Source organism: Fringilla coelebs (genome assembly GCF_963513975.1).
Source record: "Fringilla coelebs genome assembly, chromosome: 5".
NCBI lineage: Eukaryota > Metazoa > Chordata > Aves > Passeriformes > Fringillidae > Fringilla > Fringilla coelebs.
In genome coordinates, this window is record NC_140033.1 from 46,766,655 (window position 1) to 46,783,235 (window position 16,581).

The following is a 16,581-nucleotide window of genomic DNA, read 5'->3' on the forward strand; positions in this document are numbered from 1 at the left end:
ATTTCTGTGGCAATTTGAGGGCTGTTCAGATGGAAATGGCCATACAAAGTGGTTGCCATACAAGTTCAGGGAGCTGGAGTGACTTGTGGCACTCTGAATTGCTGCTTTGTGAAGGTTTGAGGTGAGTTGGGTGACCTGGCAGCTGCAGATGTGTTACTGGCTTCGCTGATGAAAAATACTGGTCTAGGGTGGTCTGATGCAGTGACTTAGGTGTGGAAGTCATTTGAACAGAGATGATATCACTGCAGAGGAAAACAGTACAGAAAAGTCCTTTTTAATCTAAAATCTGTGGCAAAGTGATCTGCCTGCATCTGATGATCAGGAGGTTCCATCTCCTGCAACGCAGGTGAGTCTTTCAGTGGGATACAGACGTCACATAGTTACTGTTGTTGTCTCCTGTGAAATCTTGCTAGGTTGCTATTTCTTTTTCCCAGTCCCGAGACTTAAAAAATTATATGTGTGTTTGAGGTGCATGGAGAGAGAATGAGACTTGCTCAGCCCTTTCCTCTTCCTACCAGCACTTAAAATGTTACTCTAGAGAGCTTGTACTGCCAGAAGGTGGCCATTGTTTTCAAGCTCACAATGAGTGTGTTTTTAGAATTTCATACCTTTAGTATGTGGATGTTACAGGTCCCAGCATGAATCTTGGCCAGATCTCCAGAGAGTCTGAGGTCTCTTCTGCCAGTGCTAAACAGTCACAGGAGGCTGGTACACCAGCCTTCACTGAGGAATTTAAAGTTGTGACCAAACTTATTTAGCTCTTTTGAGATAAACATGCAGGCTGAGGTTTACAGTGTGGAGTCTGAAGCTTAAAATCCTGTTTAAAAAAAGAACCAGCTGGGAGTGCTTTGTTCAGACACTCAGCAGAAAGCTACTGCTTGTGAGGTTTGCCTGGGACAGAAAGGGCAATGAACTGGCCTTGCAGCTATCTCCATCCCACTTCTGATGGTTTCCTTCAGTTCCAAGGTCCAGTTCTCTGCAGGATATTGAATGCATATAATTTAAATTGGAAAGAAAAGGTGATATATGTGGTTCAGCGGATGCTGGCTCCAACAGAGAGATTGGCTTCTTCCAGTTTACAAATTACTTAAAGCTTCTATATGGTTGCCTTCCTCCTCCCTCCTCATTTGGTAAATAAATACAAACTGTGCTTCCTGTTGCCTCGCTGATGGTGCGAGCTGAAGCTGGGTGTGGCACTTCACACTTTGCCTCAGCTCTTGCTGCTCTGCTCCAGGGAGCTGAGGCAAAGACTAAAGGGAAACTCGTAGAGCTGACCTTCCTGCCCTTAACCCATATTTCTTCTCTTGGTTCTCCTGCTGCTTGAGATGACTTTTGAGGGAAACCTGGCTGTGTGCTCTTCCTTGCTGGAGAAATTTGGCTAAGACAATGATTTGGGATCAAAGAGTTTTGTTAGGAAACTGATCTTGCATACATGCATTAAAAAAAAAAAAGTCAGGAAAATGTTACTCCAAGGAAACTTTTCAATTTTGTCAAGTAAGTAATTTTTAAATACCAATTGTGTAAAATGCTTGATTCAAGTTGACAATTTTCTCTGTACGAAAAACTACTGTGTCAGTTTTTTATTGAAAATGCCAGCTTCTTGTCATGACACTTCATGTGAAGTTGCTGACAAATCAGCAACTTTCTGGACACGTTTGGCAAAAGATTTTTATATCTGCAATGTGCATCATTTCAGTTTATAGTGAAAGCAGGTGTCAATCTCTAATATTATGTAGCAAAAAAAAAAAAAAAAAATCACACTTTTGGTTTTAAAACCTCACTCAGATCCAAGGAAGAACAAACTGAGTCCCAAATGTATTTTTGAACAAAAATCTCTTTGGAGAGAGAGAAGATTGTAGTGGGGGTTTTTTTGATTCAGTAAAACATAATAAAGGAGAGGAACAGAGAAAGAAATAGATGAGGAAAGTCTCATTCCCATCCTATTTTTCTTTTGAACAGTTTACTTTGAAACAGGATTATTCTCCTCCCTTGTGCATTAGACTTGGCTGGAAGAAGAGGGAGGGTTAGGATGTGAGCTGAAGGGAAGCTCAGAGCAGGTCTTGTTTTCCCTGTCCTTTCTAAGACATCAGTTGTCTTAAGAGAAAAAAAAGTTTTTTTTTCTTCCTTCTTGTGCAATTGCTGGTAAGTGGCCACTGTCAGCATCATTTTCCAGTGATCTGTAAAAGTTTTACCACCTGCTTCCAGACTTCCCGTAGCTTGGTAATGTGAAAAAAAAAAAAAAAAAAAAGACATAAGAGGTGAAATTGGAATAGATTCCTTTATTATTGGAAATAGAAAAAACCAGTGTCCCTAGCCCTCATTCCAGGAAAAAGTGGCAGCGGTATCAACACCTACTATCAAACCTCGTCTTATCACAAGGAAGTGCTACCTTGCATCTTTTTAAGGCTTCTTTCCTTGAAATGTGATGCAGATGTTGACAGGAACGAAGTCAGCAGACTAAAACTCCCAGCCTTTGTAGCAGGATTGTATGAGTGTCACATGTTGGACCCTTGAGCCAGCAGGGCGTGCTGGGCTGCTCGTCCTTGTTGCCAGCCCACGCATGCAGCAGTTCTGGGGCTGCCAGCCCCTCTCTAGCACCACAGCGATCCCAGAGCGTCTCTGTGCGGAGCTGATGCCGCGGTACTCGCCGAGCCCCGGTGCCCAGAGCGCTCGGGCACGCTGCAGAGGCACAGCTGAGTCCTGGGTGCGAGCGGGGCTCAGGGGTCCTGAAGCTGCCTGGCCAGGCTCTGCGTGTGCTCCTGGAGCTTCCACCCAGGAGATACCGGACAGAAATACGGCGTCAGTGCTTTCTGAGTGCAACTGATGGTGCTTAGTGCTCTTTGAGTCCTGCTATGGGTCCTGATACATGTGATTAGAATTTCTAATGCTGGGGAGAAGGGATGAAAAACCCCAAAGAGATTTGATGGATTTTGAGTTGGGTTTTGTTTTTTCTTTTTTTTTTTTCTTTTGGAGGGGGTGTTGTTTTGTTTGTTTTCAGATGTGCTAGGTTCTTTATGTTAAACATAAATTCACGTTTTCCCCTTGACTGGCTAGCTTTGCACTCTTGTCAATACATCTTCCAAGTCAAAGAATGTCCGTATAGAAGTGGGAGCGTATGGTGACTTCTGAATGCCAACAAAAATAAAGTCTCTATTTAACCGCAATTAATTGTAAATGCTTCCAGATATCTAATCTCATTCTTTGTTCCTGGTTTACACTTTCAGCCTTTAAAAGAGCTCTAAACAGGAAATCGGACTCATGTTCAAGACCTAGAAGTCTGTACATAGACTTTAGGTTAAGCTGGGGCTGCTCAGACTTGACTTTGATCAATGATCCATTAAGAAGTTTATAACCCGGAAACTCCTCTGAAACGTGCACTGCTGGGCAGCGGAGGGAAATAAAAGAATTATATAAAAAGCTGTCTTTCAGCATGAAGTGTCAGGTTTTCTCCATTTAAAAACCCAGGTGCATTCTGAAATGCTTTCCTGACCTCAAGGAGTTAATAGCGTTAAAAGGGGCGGGGGGGGGGGGGGAGAAAGGAGGCGGGATGGCAGTTTAAACTCTCAAACCGGCTTTCCGAACTTGCTGGAGAGGCTGTGTTCCTGCAGGCCGGGGCAGCCGAGGGGCACCAGGGGCCCGTGCCGGGGCAGCAGGGGGCCGTGCCCGGGGCCGTGCCGGGGCACCGCGGGGCCGTGCCCGTGCCGGGGCAGGCCGCTGGCCGGGGCGGGGCCGGGCCGCAGCAGCGCCGGGGCCTCACAGCGCCATCTTCCCACGGGCGCCTTCAGCTGCTGGGCTGGGCTGCTGCGGAAGGCAAGCGGGACAGGCCATGGTAAGCAGCCTGCAGCTTACCCTGGTGATGCTGAGGCAGGGCAGAGGGAGCGCCGGGCCTCCGGCTTCCCTCCCGCTTGGAAAAGAGCGGGTGCGAGGGTTTCGCTGCTGTCGGGGCCAGCTGGGTGAAGTAGGAGATTGACTCCTTAAGGGACGAGAGCTTTTCTACAGCTTGGTGCTCCTGCCTCCGGGCCGGCTGGGGGCAGCTCGTCCCCGTGTGAGGAGCTTGGGAGGGCAGCGGCAGGGGCTGGTGCTGAACCGTACCTTTGGAAAGCCAGGTTATTGCAGCCTGCGAATGCCCCTGGGAACACGGAGCTGGAGACGGCCGAGAGGTGGTAATCGCGCCGGTGGTAGTGTTTGAGTCTTCCAAAAGCATTCCTGCCCCTCTCGCCGGTGGAGGGGTCACGCTTCCGTCCTCTGACTTTCCTTCTCTGCTGCTGCTGCCTGCCGGGTGGTGAGAGAGATGCTCATGCAGGTGCTTGCTTTGGGCTCTCTGGTCTGGCTTTTATTTGCTCACACCCCTGGAAAGATCTGGCATGTTTGTATCCTAAGGCAAAGCCCAATGATTTTTACCCCCTTTCTTTGTTCCCAGAGGAAATGACTGATGCTGTTTCAGCCCCACAGAAAAGGGTTGCACCAGCTAGGGAAGAGCAGGCCTGTGGGGACAGGTGTGCTTGGTGCCTGTTGAAAGACTGAGATGCCCTCTCTTGCTTGCCGGGTATTTTTTTTCCTTCTTGTGCACTTCTGATAATGAGTTAGGCTCTTGGTTAAGGTGTATTCCTGGGCTGCATGGTCCCTGTTACTGTCATCCTTTGGCCAGGATACAAAAGAGGCCCTGCTGGACTGTGGTGTGTGCCAGGCAAGCTGGGCGGTGCTGCTGCAGAGGTGATTCTCTGTGACTGTGGTCCTGCTACCTCTGTTTGCCCAGTTCTGCTTCCCACCATGACTTTTCTCCCAGCTCTTTCCACAGAAGAGTGCTCCTCCTTTCCCTCCCCAGCCCTGGGCTGTGTGCAGACAGTTGCACTGAACTTAGCCTCAGAAAAGCGATATTCCTATTAACCATCCTCCCCATACTGTCTGTTCCCTTCTTCCTCTGATAATGGGGAGCTTTTTGTAGATCACCAAGCTCACAGAATCATAGAACAATTTAGGTTGGAAGTGACCTCTAGAGTGACCTCACTGCAATGAGCAGGGACACCTTCCACTAGATCAGGTTGCTCAGTGCTCCATCCAATCTGACCTTGAATATTTTCAGGGATGGGGCATCTATAGCCTCTCTGGGCAACTGTTTTACCACCCTCATTATAAAACCCATTTTCCTTATATTCAACCTTAGCCAATCCTCTTTCACTTTAAAATAATTGCCCCTTATCCTATCATAACAGGTCCTGTTAAAAAGCTTTTACCCCTCTTTCTTGTAGGGTCCCATCGAGTACTGCAAGGCTGCTGTAAGATTTTCCTGGAGCTTTTGCTGCTGCCTGAATGCCAACTCTCACAGCCTTTCTCATAGAAGTGCTCCAGCCCTCTGATCATCTTTGTGGCCTCCTCTGGGCCTTACTCACAGGTCCATGTCTTTCTTACTTTAGGGACCCCAGAGCTGGATGCAGCACTGCAGGTGGGGTCCCACCAGAGCAGAGCAGAAGGGTAGAATCTCCTCCCTCAGCCTGCTTTGGATGCAGCCCAGGATGCAATTGGCTTTCTGGGATGTGAGTGCCATTTCTGGGTGATGTCCAGCCCCTCATCCACCTGCACCCCCAAGTCCTTCTCACAGGGCTGCTCTCCATCTGCTCGTCCCCCAGCCTGTGTTGATACCTGGGCTTGCCCTGACCCAGGTGCTGCACCTGGCACTTGGTCTTGTTAAACCTCTTGAGGTTTCCATGGTCTCACTTCTTGAGCTTGTCCAGGCCCCTCTGTAGGGCATCCCCTTCCTCAGGCATGTAACAGGAGCCCCCTCTGCAATTATCAGCAGCAGCAGCATCCCCACTGCTGGATACCCCTTCCACAGTCAAGCGTACCTTGACTTTGGAGCAGTGGTTTAACTTTTTTTATGCTTGATAGTTCCAGATGTGTGAGCAGGAGGGTGGTGAAAGGGCACAAGCAGGTCTCAAGCGTCCCGAGTGGGCGCAACCCGCGTGTCTCAGCAGATGGCAGCAGCGACACTCCTTCAGCTGCTCCTCGCTCCCGCCGAGCCCACCGCACCGCTCCCGCACCGCCTCCATACTCACCCGCCGCGGCTCTTCCTCGCCCTGTCCCGCCAGCAGCACACGGCGAAGGAGACGGACAGTGCCAGGATGACGGCTCCGCTCAGCAGCGAGGCGGCCACCGCCATGCGGGACCCGGTGCCCGAGGGCTGCGCGGCGGCGGCTGCGGGCGAGGGCCGGTGAGCGGGGCCGGGCACAGGGACCCACCCTTGCTCCCGGCCGCCGTCCCCCTTGCAGGTAGCCCCAAAGTGACGTTCCAGAGAATATTTATTAATAGCTATTATAAACCTCATGGTGAACGTGGGTGATGCCACGCCGGCTCAATACACCAGAAAGTTGATGGGAAAAAGATCCCATATTAACATATTTTCGTATTTTTTCAGATAATTAATATAAAATGATCACACGGGGCAGAAAATATAAAGCATTTGATGTGGCTTGCATAAAGCCTAAGGGTAGTAGACATTAAGCCCTAAAAATAGAAAGGAAAAAATTAAACAGGAAAACTAGAAAAAAATAAAGTTAAAAAGGGGGAGAGGTTTTAAAGGGAGCAAAATTAAAAAAGAAAAAAGGTTAAAAAATGTAAAAAATTAAAAGGGCAAAAGAAAACAGCCGAAAAGGGAAAAAATGTTGAAAAAAGAAAAGTTAAAAAGTGTCAAGGAGGGTTACTTGCAACTGGCACGTGCTCAGCATGTACTGTGGAGTTCAGTTTTCCTCCTGCTGGGCAAGCTTTTGGCCGTGCCCTGGGCTCCCTGTGCCTGGCACCAGGAGTCGGGTGTCAGCCGGTACCAGGTTTTGACCCAGCCTGGTGACTTGAGCAGCAGCTGCTGGGAACGAGGGAGGGTCTGGTTCTCTGCTGAGCTGATCTCAGGTGAATTCCCCCCCCGGCATCCCCTGGCTGTTGCAGCTCCTGAAACGCTGTCAGCGGTGCTGGCCGCAACCGACTGGGTCAGGCCACACCTTCCCTGTCCCCATTCAGGGCGGCCGGGTCACCCCACCTCCTGCTGCCCTCGCTGCCCTGATCAGAGCCAGGAAGGCCCCGTGTGCGGGCCGGGGGCTGCCCCTCCCCACCCGAGTTAGCGCCCCCCGAGCCCCCGGGAGCGGGCGCAGGGGCTGGGTGCCGCCCGAGGGCTCCTTACCCTGGCACTGGGGCGGGGGGTGGCTCCAGGATGAGGTGCTCTCCTGGCGGAGGCAGGCGAGCCTCTCGCTGCCCACCAGCTGGTATCCCTCCTGGCACCAGTACACCAGCACCGAGCCCAGGGAGACGCCTGAGCCTCTGTCCACGTAGTAGTACCCGTAGCGTGGCGGGGGGAGAGCTGTGCATGGCACTGGGGGAGAAGGGGACATGTTAAGCTCAGGTGGTGACAAACGTCCCCCGTAGTGATGCTGTCAAAAGGGCTGCCAGGCCCCCGTGTCACTCCTGCAGGACCTGCAAGCCTCTGGGACATTTTTGTTGTTTGTTTGTTTTTGTTTGGTTTTTGGGGTTTTTTTGTGTGTGGGGGTGGTTTTTTGCATAGCCCAAAGGAAATACATTAGAAAGTCTAGCAGCTTTATCTGGAAAAAAAGTTTTTCAGTTGCAGATCTCCAGTGTGAGCAGCTCCTGAACAGCAGAAGTGAGACTGGAAAGGTGCAGGCTGGGGAGAGTATGCAGAAAGGGGGAAGGAGGGAAAGGAAGAGAATGTTTTTTAATAACACAATATTCTGGGAGAATATTGTTGGCTGGAACTCAAAACAAAGAAATATTACTCTCTGATAGAGAGAGAGGGTTTTTTTTCATCCCAGCCTTTAATTTTTTAACTAGTTTGTAACTCACAGCTATTCAGAGCTACTTAATTGTCCTGCTTAGACCATCTCTTCTGCATTGCACCAATACCTAGGGAGAGCCAAAAGTTAGGTAAACTCTAAAAAGAATGGTAGTCTGACCACATGCTTGCCAACCCCCTCAGCTGGATATTCTACCACAAGGCCAAGAAGGTGTGGTAGCAGGTGTCATCGTGGTAGCAGGTGTCAATATCCTAAATTAAAGGAAAATACTCTGATCAACTCTAATTTAACCAAGCTTAAAACCTGCAGGCAAAAGTGTGTTTTATCTAGCTTAGGGGTAACTTCTATGGGGAATTCCAAGTGGAATAGTAAAGCTAATGTGAGAGAAAGGTCTGGTTTCCCTCTGCTTTTACTGAGATGGTTTCTATTCCAGTGGAGCTGATAAGAAACAAATCAGGCTGAGTAAGATCAGACTTTCTCTAATTTCAGCAGTGCTGTTAACAGATGTCTGTATGAGTTAATTCAGCAGTGCCAGGGAAACTGCTGAGTGCTTGGACTGGATCTCTTGTATGATTACGTTGTCCAGCACTGGTTGTTATGGCCTTTGCCAATAGTCACCATGGTTTGGAGCATGACATGGCTCTCTGAGCTTCTGCCAGCCCCAGGTGGGTGGTCACGCCACAGCAGTCCTGATGCCATATCTCACTCGTTGGGGAATGGTACGTGCTTTGCCCTGGTAAGTGGATTAAAGAAAAATAATCACTCTCAGCAGCTGGAGATTATTTGTGGTTTTTTTTAAAAAAAGTCTCCATTTCTTCCCAAGGGTCGCAGCTCAGCCTCTAGGGATAGAGATGTGTTCAGTGCACTCATACCTGAGCAGACAGCTGGTCCATCGTGATATGCATAGATGTTATTGTGGAGGAGGACTTTACTCTCAAAAAAAAAACCCATTAACTGTCAAGTTTCCTCCCTGTGCCTCCTAACTGCTTCAGGTGCGACACATCTCTCCCATATCACAGAAGCTGCTGTGTCCACCACACAAAGCCTTGTGGCCCCTGTGCATGCCCTGGGAGTGCCGCTGTGTCCGATGAGAGAAGCACCATCATGCCTTCATCACCGCGACCCCGCGCCCTTCCCCTGTGTGCCTGCACCGAGGGGCCCCAGGCAGCCCGCAGAGGGAGAGGTGGGAGATCGCTCAGTTCAGTACCTGAGATGTTGCTCTGCACATCGGTCCCGTTGGCAGCATCTCTGGGCAGCTCCTTTCTGATGTGTCCTGTACCGAGCGAGGCGGTCCCGGGCCCAGCAGCATCACTCCAGGCAGAGCTCAGGCAGCTCCAGGGCAGCAGGCAAAGGACGATGCATTTCCCGAGCCTTTGTCCCGTCATGGTTTGGGGAAACACGACACCATTGGGTGCCTGGCCGCCCCGAGCGCCTGCGGTTTCCCTTTGTGCCTGGGCAGGAATCAGCTGGGCTCTTAGTGCATTAAGCCCTGAGCAGCAAAGCTAGCAGCCGCTCTTTCCCCGGCGCTTGCCTCTCCTCCGCGTCGGCACAAGCCCTGCGTCCCTGCTCCTAGCACTGCCAGCCCTGCTCTGGCCACTCGCCTCCAGAGCCCCACGGGGAAGGAAAACAGGTGTGGGGAGTGAGAAAGAGCAAACCCTTAGGATCTATCCCTTACGCCCCCTGTTTGCAGACACTGGCTGTTAACATCTCTCCAGGTGCTGGAGTTGCACATCAGGAGCCCTCCTCCTTCTCCTCCTCCTCCACCTGCCGAAATCCACGGTCGAGCTCACTGCTGAGACTCTTATGCTGCAGACCCTGTGCTTGTCTTTTCTTGCCTGCCAGAACCTAGGGCTGATTTTCTGTCAGCAGCAGTGGAGTGTGATATGAGCCACGGGAATCAAAAGGGTTTCGTAGCAGCAATTCCGCTGGCTTTGCCACTATGGGAGCTGCAGAGAAATCTGTTTTTCCTTTTCTCTGCTTGGCATCTCTCTGCCTGTCATTTCAGGCTGTGATGTTTTATAGGTGGAGGGGCTGTAGTAGCAATCAGCTCTTGCCTCCTGGAATGTATGTTGCTCTTACCTACCCCACCTGCCAGGTAACTTGTGTACACCCATGAAGGGAAAAGATGCTCCATGTTGCCTGGGTGCTTGGGAGCCAGATGTTTTGGAGCAGGCAATGCCTTTGTGCCAGGGCTCTCCCCAGCAGCCAGTACAGCGGCTGTGAGACCAGCAGGACTTTGGGGTGACTTTTGGAGCATCCCCTGCTGTGGCTGTCTTCCCTCCTTGCACTCCCTGGAGCTCCCCTGGCTCTGTGGATCTCCTTTGCCCCTCCTGTACTGCATCCTTGCTTGTCCTGGGACTTACTGCAGGTATAAGGGTTAGAGGCTGTTATTCACTAATAGCATTGGCACAAATATAGCTTTACATGGAGATGGGTCAGTTTTTGTTAATTTTCTCTTTTTATATCTGTGGCCTTTAGCTGTAGCCAATGTGCTGGGCTGCCTGTGGCTGCCCCAGTGGCTTCTGAGGGGGGGAATGTTGCCTTAGACATGTGAGCAGCTTCTATTTCTAAAACCCAGCAGTGGCCTTACCATCTTAGTGTGATTTACTGTAGTGCATAAAGGAGAAATAAAAATATCAGACAGGATCAAGCTCTTGTCACATCCCATCCAACACAGGGATGTAGATGAGGGCGTCTGCTGAGTGGAAGGAAGTTGTGGGGCCAGGCAATGGCTTGCCTTCCTCCCCAGGTGGGACCTGCTCTTGCTCCCACCTGGAGTAGTTCAGCAGTACTCTGGCCCTCCTTGCACTTTTAGAGAGGTTTCTTGTCACCTCCATGAGATTTTGATGAGATTTTGGATGTGGAAACACCTTAATCCTGCTCTTTTTGCCCATCCATCTCTCAGTCCTTTTTTTTTTTTTTTTTTTTTTTGGCCGGCCTGGTATTTCTGGGTTTCTCTCCAAGGGATTTATTTGATTTCTTAGGAAAACCTGTTTCAACCTCCCATGACTCATAATGATCTTGCTTTAGAAACTACTTTCATTTCTTCACTTTTCTGGTTAATTCTTCTTAAACAGTAACCTTTCCTTGGCTCCCCCTGGAGAGTAGACCAAGGAGGTATGTTCCTCCCTGTCTCAGTAAATATTGCTGGTTTCTAGGGAGTTTTTTTAATTTTTTTTTTTTTCCACCTTTTCTCTATCTGACTGCAGGGACTTTGCTGTTTGCTCGTGCAGTAACGGTGAAAGTTTTGGGGCAGGCTGGACTGTGTGACAGTGTAACGCTGTCACAGAGGAGCCTGCCTTGGGGCATGCCCTGGGTCAAACCCCGTGGTCTCCTGGCCGCTGGAAGCTGGAGCGCAGGCAGCCCCCTGGGTTCTGGGAATACATCAGCCTGGCCAGGACCGACTCTGAAGCGCTCCCTCTATTGAGCCAGAGCCTGGAATCTGCGCACCTTCTCCCGCCGGGGCGTACGAGCCGGTCCCTCCGCTGCCGCTGGCTGGCGGACAGCGGGAAGAGCCCGAGGCAGGGCCCCTCCCAGCTGCTGGATGGTCCCGATGCGCTCCAGCTGCGGGCCGAGCACATGCCAAAAGCCTTCGGCCCGGGTGGGCAGCAGTACGGCTTGTCACGCGTGCCAGGGAATGACCAGGCTCAGCAAAACCCCCGTGACACGATAACCACGCTTGTGCTCAAAATGCTGAGTAGGTGACATGGATTAACCTTTTGCTAATGCTCTTAAGAGCTAGCCTGCGGCTGAGGGAGATAAAGGGCCTTATTATTACAAAATCAATATCCTGCTGGAGTGGGATTTCAGTGCTGTTCCCAGTTCCTGCTTTCCAGAGGCAGACATCTGCATCGAGCTGGGCACCAGAGCAGGGCAACAGGCTGTTCCTGCAGGCAGTGACCCTGGGCTCAGGAGAGGAGCGTGTCCATGCCCCAGGTCAGTCCTTGGCTCGTGAGGAAGGCTAAGAGAAAGGAGGAGCTAGTGGGGAAGCTGTCATGGCCACGAGGCTACAGCTCTCCTAGCTCCACAGTCTTGGCTGGGGTTGTCCACCTTTGCTGTATATTCCGCGTGGGTGATCTCCTTCCAGGGCTGCTTCTCCGTCACAGCAGCCTGCAAGGCAATGCTCAGCTGATGGTTTTCAATGCTGGCTCAAGTGTTTCTTGTGTTTGCACTCAGATCTCCCTGCTGGCTGGTGGGGATGCACTGAGGGGTAAAGCTTTCCTGAACCAGAGGCATTTCTCTCTACCTTCTCTTGTACCCCTTTGAACCTTTTAAATCTTCCCTCTGCAAAAGTGTCCCACTTCCACACTCCCACTACTGAATTCTGAACTACAGAGGAGTTGTGGATGCTCAGAGAAATTGTGAATACTCTGTCCCAGAAAGCATTCAAGGCATGGGGTTTGAAGCAGCCTGATCTAGTGAAAGGCATCCCTGTCCATGGCAGGGGGCTTGGAACTAGGTGAGACTTAAGGTCCCTTCCAACTCAGACTACTCTGTGATTCAATGAACACACAGGTACTAATTTCGAGTCAGTGACCATGAGTAATCCTCTTTGCTTGCAGAAGGTTTTGGAGACAGGACAGAGGTGTTTTGTAACTAAATTAGTAATTGTAAGTCACTTCCTTCATTCTCTTGCTAGTCCATCTTTCATGCAAACCAACCAGGGCTAGAGCTGTAGAAGAACAAACTGTTCTTTCTTCATAACGATGATTGCAGTATTTGGTGTTTTGTTGGTTTTTTTAGCACAAAGTCTCTATGACATGCCTCTTCTATACTGCACCACTTTTATTTCATAGCCCTGAGTTCCCTTTAGACACTCCTTTGTTCAACCCCAGGAGCTGGGATTCAGTGCCACAGGTTCATGAGAGCACTGTGGATGAACCTGCTCTCTCAGCAAGGGGCTTGGCACACCTCAGCAAGTCTGCACCTCCCTGGGTTAGATGTGCACAGCCCTACATGGAGGGATGCCTCTCATTCAGCTTTAGACGTCTTCACCTGTGCCAGTCACTCTTGGTTGGTTGGTTCATCATTTGGGAAAGAATATGGTGCTAATAACACCAAGGCTGTGGGCTCAATCCCTGTATGGGCCATTTACTTAAGAGTTGGACTCGATGATGCTTGTGGGTCCCTTCCCTTCTAATTCAGAATATTCTGTGAATCTGTCCCACTTGGCACCCCAATTTTAAGGTGCACTGGAAGTTTTGGAGGCACTCACTGAAAGCAAAGGGAGCTCCTGTATCAGTGCATGCATTGCAGAGGCATAACGTTTGAGTTATGCCCCCCTCAGGGCCATAAACTGAGCCAGCCTTTACTGTCATGAGCAGCTGGCCAGGTCAGCAAGAGATATCCTCACACACAAGTCTGAAGCAATATGTATTATATTTTTTTGTTCTCTTTCCTAAAACATTATTAATAACTTGAAAAGGTGTGTACCTGCCTGATTTATACTTAAAAGTCATTTGTATAATTGACTGTCATCAATAATCAGTAATTCACAACATTGCTGTTCAAACATGCATTTTTGCTAATTGAATAATACTTTGTTCTGAAAAAACCTCACAATTTAGTAATTTATTGATAATCTTGTTATATCTGTACCTAAATATGCACATAAATGTGCATGTATACATTGAGTATACAAATATTTGCATCTATGCAGAGAATTCCTACTTTTCTTGCTTATTTCCAAAAGCAGGATATTCCAGGCTGGGGCATTTCACATGGACCCCATAAATTTCTGCTTTGACATGTACATTGGGCTATTTCATAACCTTCATCTAGTTTCCAGATTATTAACCTTCTGTTGGCCAGAGGTTGGTATTGTTAAACTCTTCATTCCTAACAGGCTGAATGTGCAGGCTTTTGGACTTCCTTCTTGTGTTTTTTATTAAAATCTGCAGTCTCTTGGTACTCTAAAAAGGGCATTTTTTGCACTGCAGGATTTCTCAGGGGGGAAACTGGTTTTCTGCCCAGCTTTTTTTGAGGAAAAGGATTGATTTTGTTATTATAATTTTGTTCTTCTCATCCTGTTCACTTAATATTCTTTTGTGTGGGCAGTTTCACATGCTAGTCTAGGTGACACAGGTGTTATGCACCCATACCTTCTGGATGTTAAACAAGTTTAAATTGTTTAAGAAGCCGTGGTTACTGAATGCCTGGGTCTCATCTGAAAAGAAGGTAATGGCAGGACTGAGGAGTCATTGAACAGATGCTGGGCTAAAATTAGCAGGTATTTTTATAAAAATAAAAACTTACTGAGAAGATAGACTAGCCCCAGAGGAATATTGTGGCATTCTAGTCTAGAACTAGATGATCTTTAAGGTCTCTTCCAACCAATACCATTCTGAGTCTATGATTCTATGTTCTTCCAGGTCTTTTCTAACACAAACCATCCTATAATTCAGTGATTTGGATGTCTTAGAATTTATCTGTCCAGCAGGATGTAACTTCACTAATAGTGTTTAGGGCAATGTTGTCCTATCCTGTAATGCAGTCCTGGTCTCAAGAGAAGATCTGAGAATGCCAAAGCTCTACAGAAGGAATAGGGACTGGAGTTTAGTTCAGTTCCATGGCATCCTTCAAGGAAACCAGGAGATATTGCCAATGGCTGGTCACTAAGTGTAGGTGATAACATGCCCCTCTCTGAAGGAGTTCTTTGCAATTGAAGCTCACTGCCTTAGGAAGCCATTAAATTAATCTAGGAAGGGTGGGGTGGCTGGAATGGTTTGTTGGAGCATTAACACCATTAGCTACTTGGATAACTATGCTTTGGGCCATCTGATGGTTGTGAGCTAGCTCTATGGGGATAGTCAAATGACCTGAAGTCATCTTTTTTCAATCTCATGTTTTCTATACCTCTTTGGTGTCATGTTCTGATGACTTGTGTGAAAGGAGAAGCCGCTGCCTTGGTGTTCCAGGGGTCAGTCACACCCACACATCCCCCCCAGACTACCCCAGCAGAGACCAAAATCCCTCACAGTAAGCAGCTCCATCAGCCAGTGAGTGTCCTTTCCTCACTCTCACACACACACATGCTCTCAGGTGTACTTCCTCCTCATTTGGACTCAACCACAGGTTTCCTACAAAAGAGTCTCAGGCATCAGAATTTATAAAAATAAAGAATTTAATAGAGTGGTACAGCAGCACGTCAGCTTGAGCTGGATGCCTTCAGAGAGGGACCATGAACAAAGAAATCCCCAGGCAATTATATGCTTAAGCCTACACACCTGCCCTTCATGGGCTCTTAATGCAGTTTTTTAGTCCAATGGTGATTTTTGGTCTGGGTTCTCTAATATCTTATTGAGCTCTTTCTCTGTCTTCATGCAGGCAGGCCATTGCCTTATTTTATTGAGTCGATGGTTGTAGCATCCTTATCTTCTGTTTTGCACTTCTTGTGTACCTGTTCACTAGAACAGAACATGGGAAACTAAATAGGTGTTAGACTCAGGATAAATATTACAACTAAATAAGCAGTGTATTATCAATATTCTTCTCACCCTAAAGACAAAACACAGCTCTGTACCAGTTACTAGGAAAATTAACTGTGTTTCAGCCAAAAGCATATCTCTATGAAAGTCCACAGCTTGTGGCTCAAGGCTTCAGGAAATCCAGCTGCTCATGCTAAGCAATTAAAGCTAAGCAAACAGTATTCTAAATCACACAATATTACAACTATGACTCATTCTATTTCAAATTTATTTAAGCTAAACAACAAATATATGTCAACACTTGGTCCTTGGTTGCTGCCATAAATGAATCCACAGAAAAAGTTTCATTCTTTTCAGGCTGTAATAGGAGTATCCTACAAGATGACAATGTTTGTACAGTAGTTTTTATATGAAATAAATGAAACTGTCTAGTTATTGAATGTCCCAAAGATGATGACAAAGATCTTCAAACAGGCCTAACCCACACAAAACATGCAAGCTGCTGTTGAAACAGTAATGAAGCAACAATTTCCAGGGCTGTGTGGGATGCCTCTCTGATATCCTCCAGCATCCTTACCTTCTGTCAGGAGTTACTGATTCTCTCATTCCAGGGAAGGGCTGCTTTCCAGATTGATTTGAATGCCAGTCCTCTAATCAGCTGGAGGAAAGGAGTCACTTATATAAGCCAAAGAAAAGGAAATACTTCTGCAATACAGCTCACATGAATAGCAAGCCTGAGCGCTGTTTGGCTCCTGAAATCCAGCTTCTCCATCTTCTCACCCCATTTCTTTGGGGCTGTTTTGACTGAAAGGAGTGGGAATTCGGGAGGCTTTGCTCTTGTGACTGGTTCTTTTTCAAGGCAGTCAGTGAGGGCGAACGGAAGGCATGACACGCTCTTCAGACAAAGATATCAATGGGCTAGGTAACCCCAGCTGTGAGGTGAGTCTGCTCTCTGAAGGGTAATTCTTGCATAAAGGGGTGCAAACCCTGTGGATGGAGGAGAAGGGGAAAGCCAGGGGCTCAGGCTGCTGCAATGATTCTGGTGGGTGCTAAACTTCTGTCTCGGTTCTTATTGACAAGAATCTGAGGAATGATTTCTTCACTACAGCCCTTGCTGCTGTTGCAGCTCAGCATACTTTCTATTCTCTGGCACACTTTTAATTTCTTTTCCCTCCACTATTTCTAAAAGGATAATGTAGATGAATGGCAGTGCATGTGTATCTGTACTGAAAAACAGGTGAGCTTGTGGCTGTGTTCCTGGGTAAAGCATTTTATGTATGCATTAGAAAAATTACAACAGAATTTTAGCCCAGTAAAGACTGTGTTTCTTTGTCTTTTGAACCTATTTCCAGTGAGATGAA

General features: G+C 48.2%; 1 protein-coding gene across 1 annotated transcript in view; it reads left to right on the forward strand.

Moving 5' to 3' along the window:
- The first annotated feature begins 3,796 nt into the window (after positions 1-3,796).
- The window catches only part of LOC311154148 (solute carrier family 23 member 1-like), a 32,404-nt gene continuing 19,619 nt past the window's right edge, over positions 3,797-16,581 (forward strand). The window contains exon 1 of the mRNA XM_084206373.1: positions 3,797-3,829. Within this exon, the coding sequence (XP_084062499.1) occupies positions 3,827-3,829 (3 nt within the window). The 5' untranslated portion in view covers positions 3,797-3,826. The remainder of the gene's footprint in view (positions 3,830-16,581) is intronic.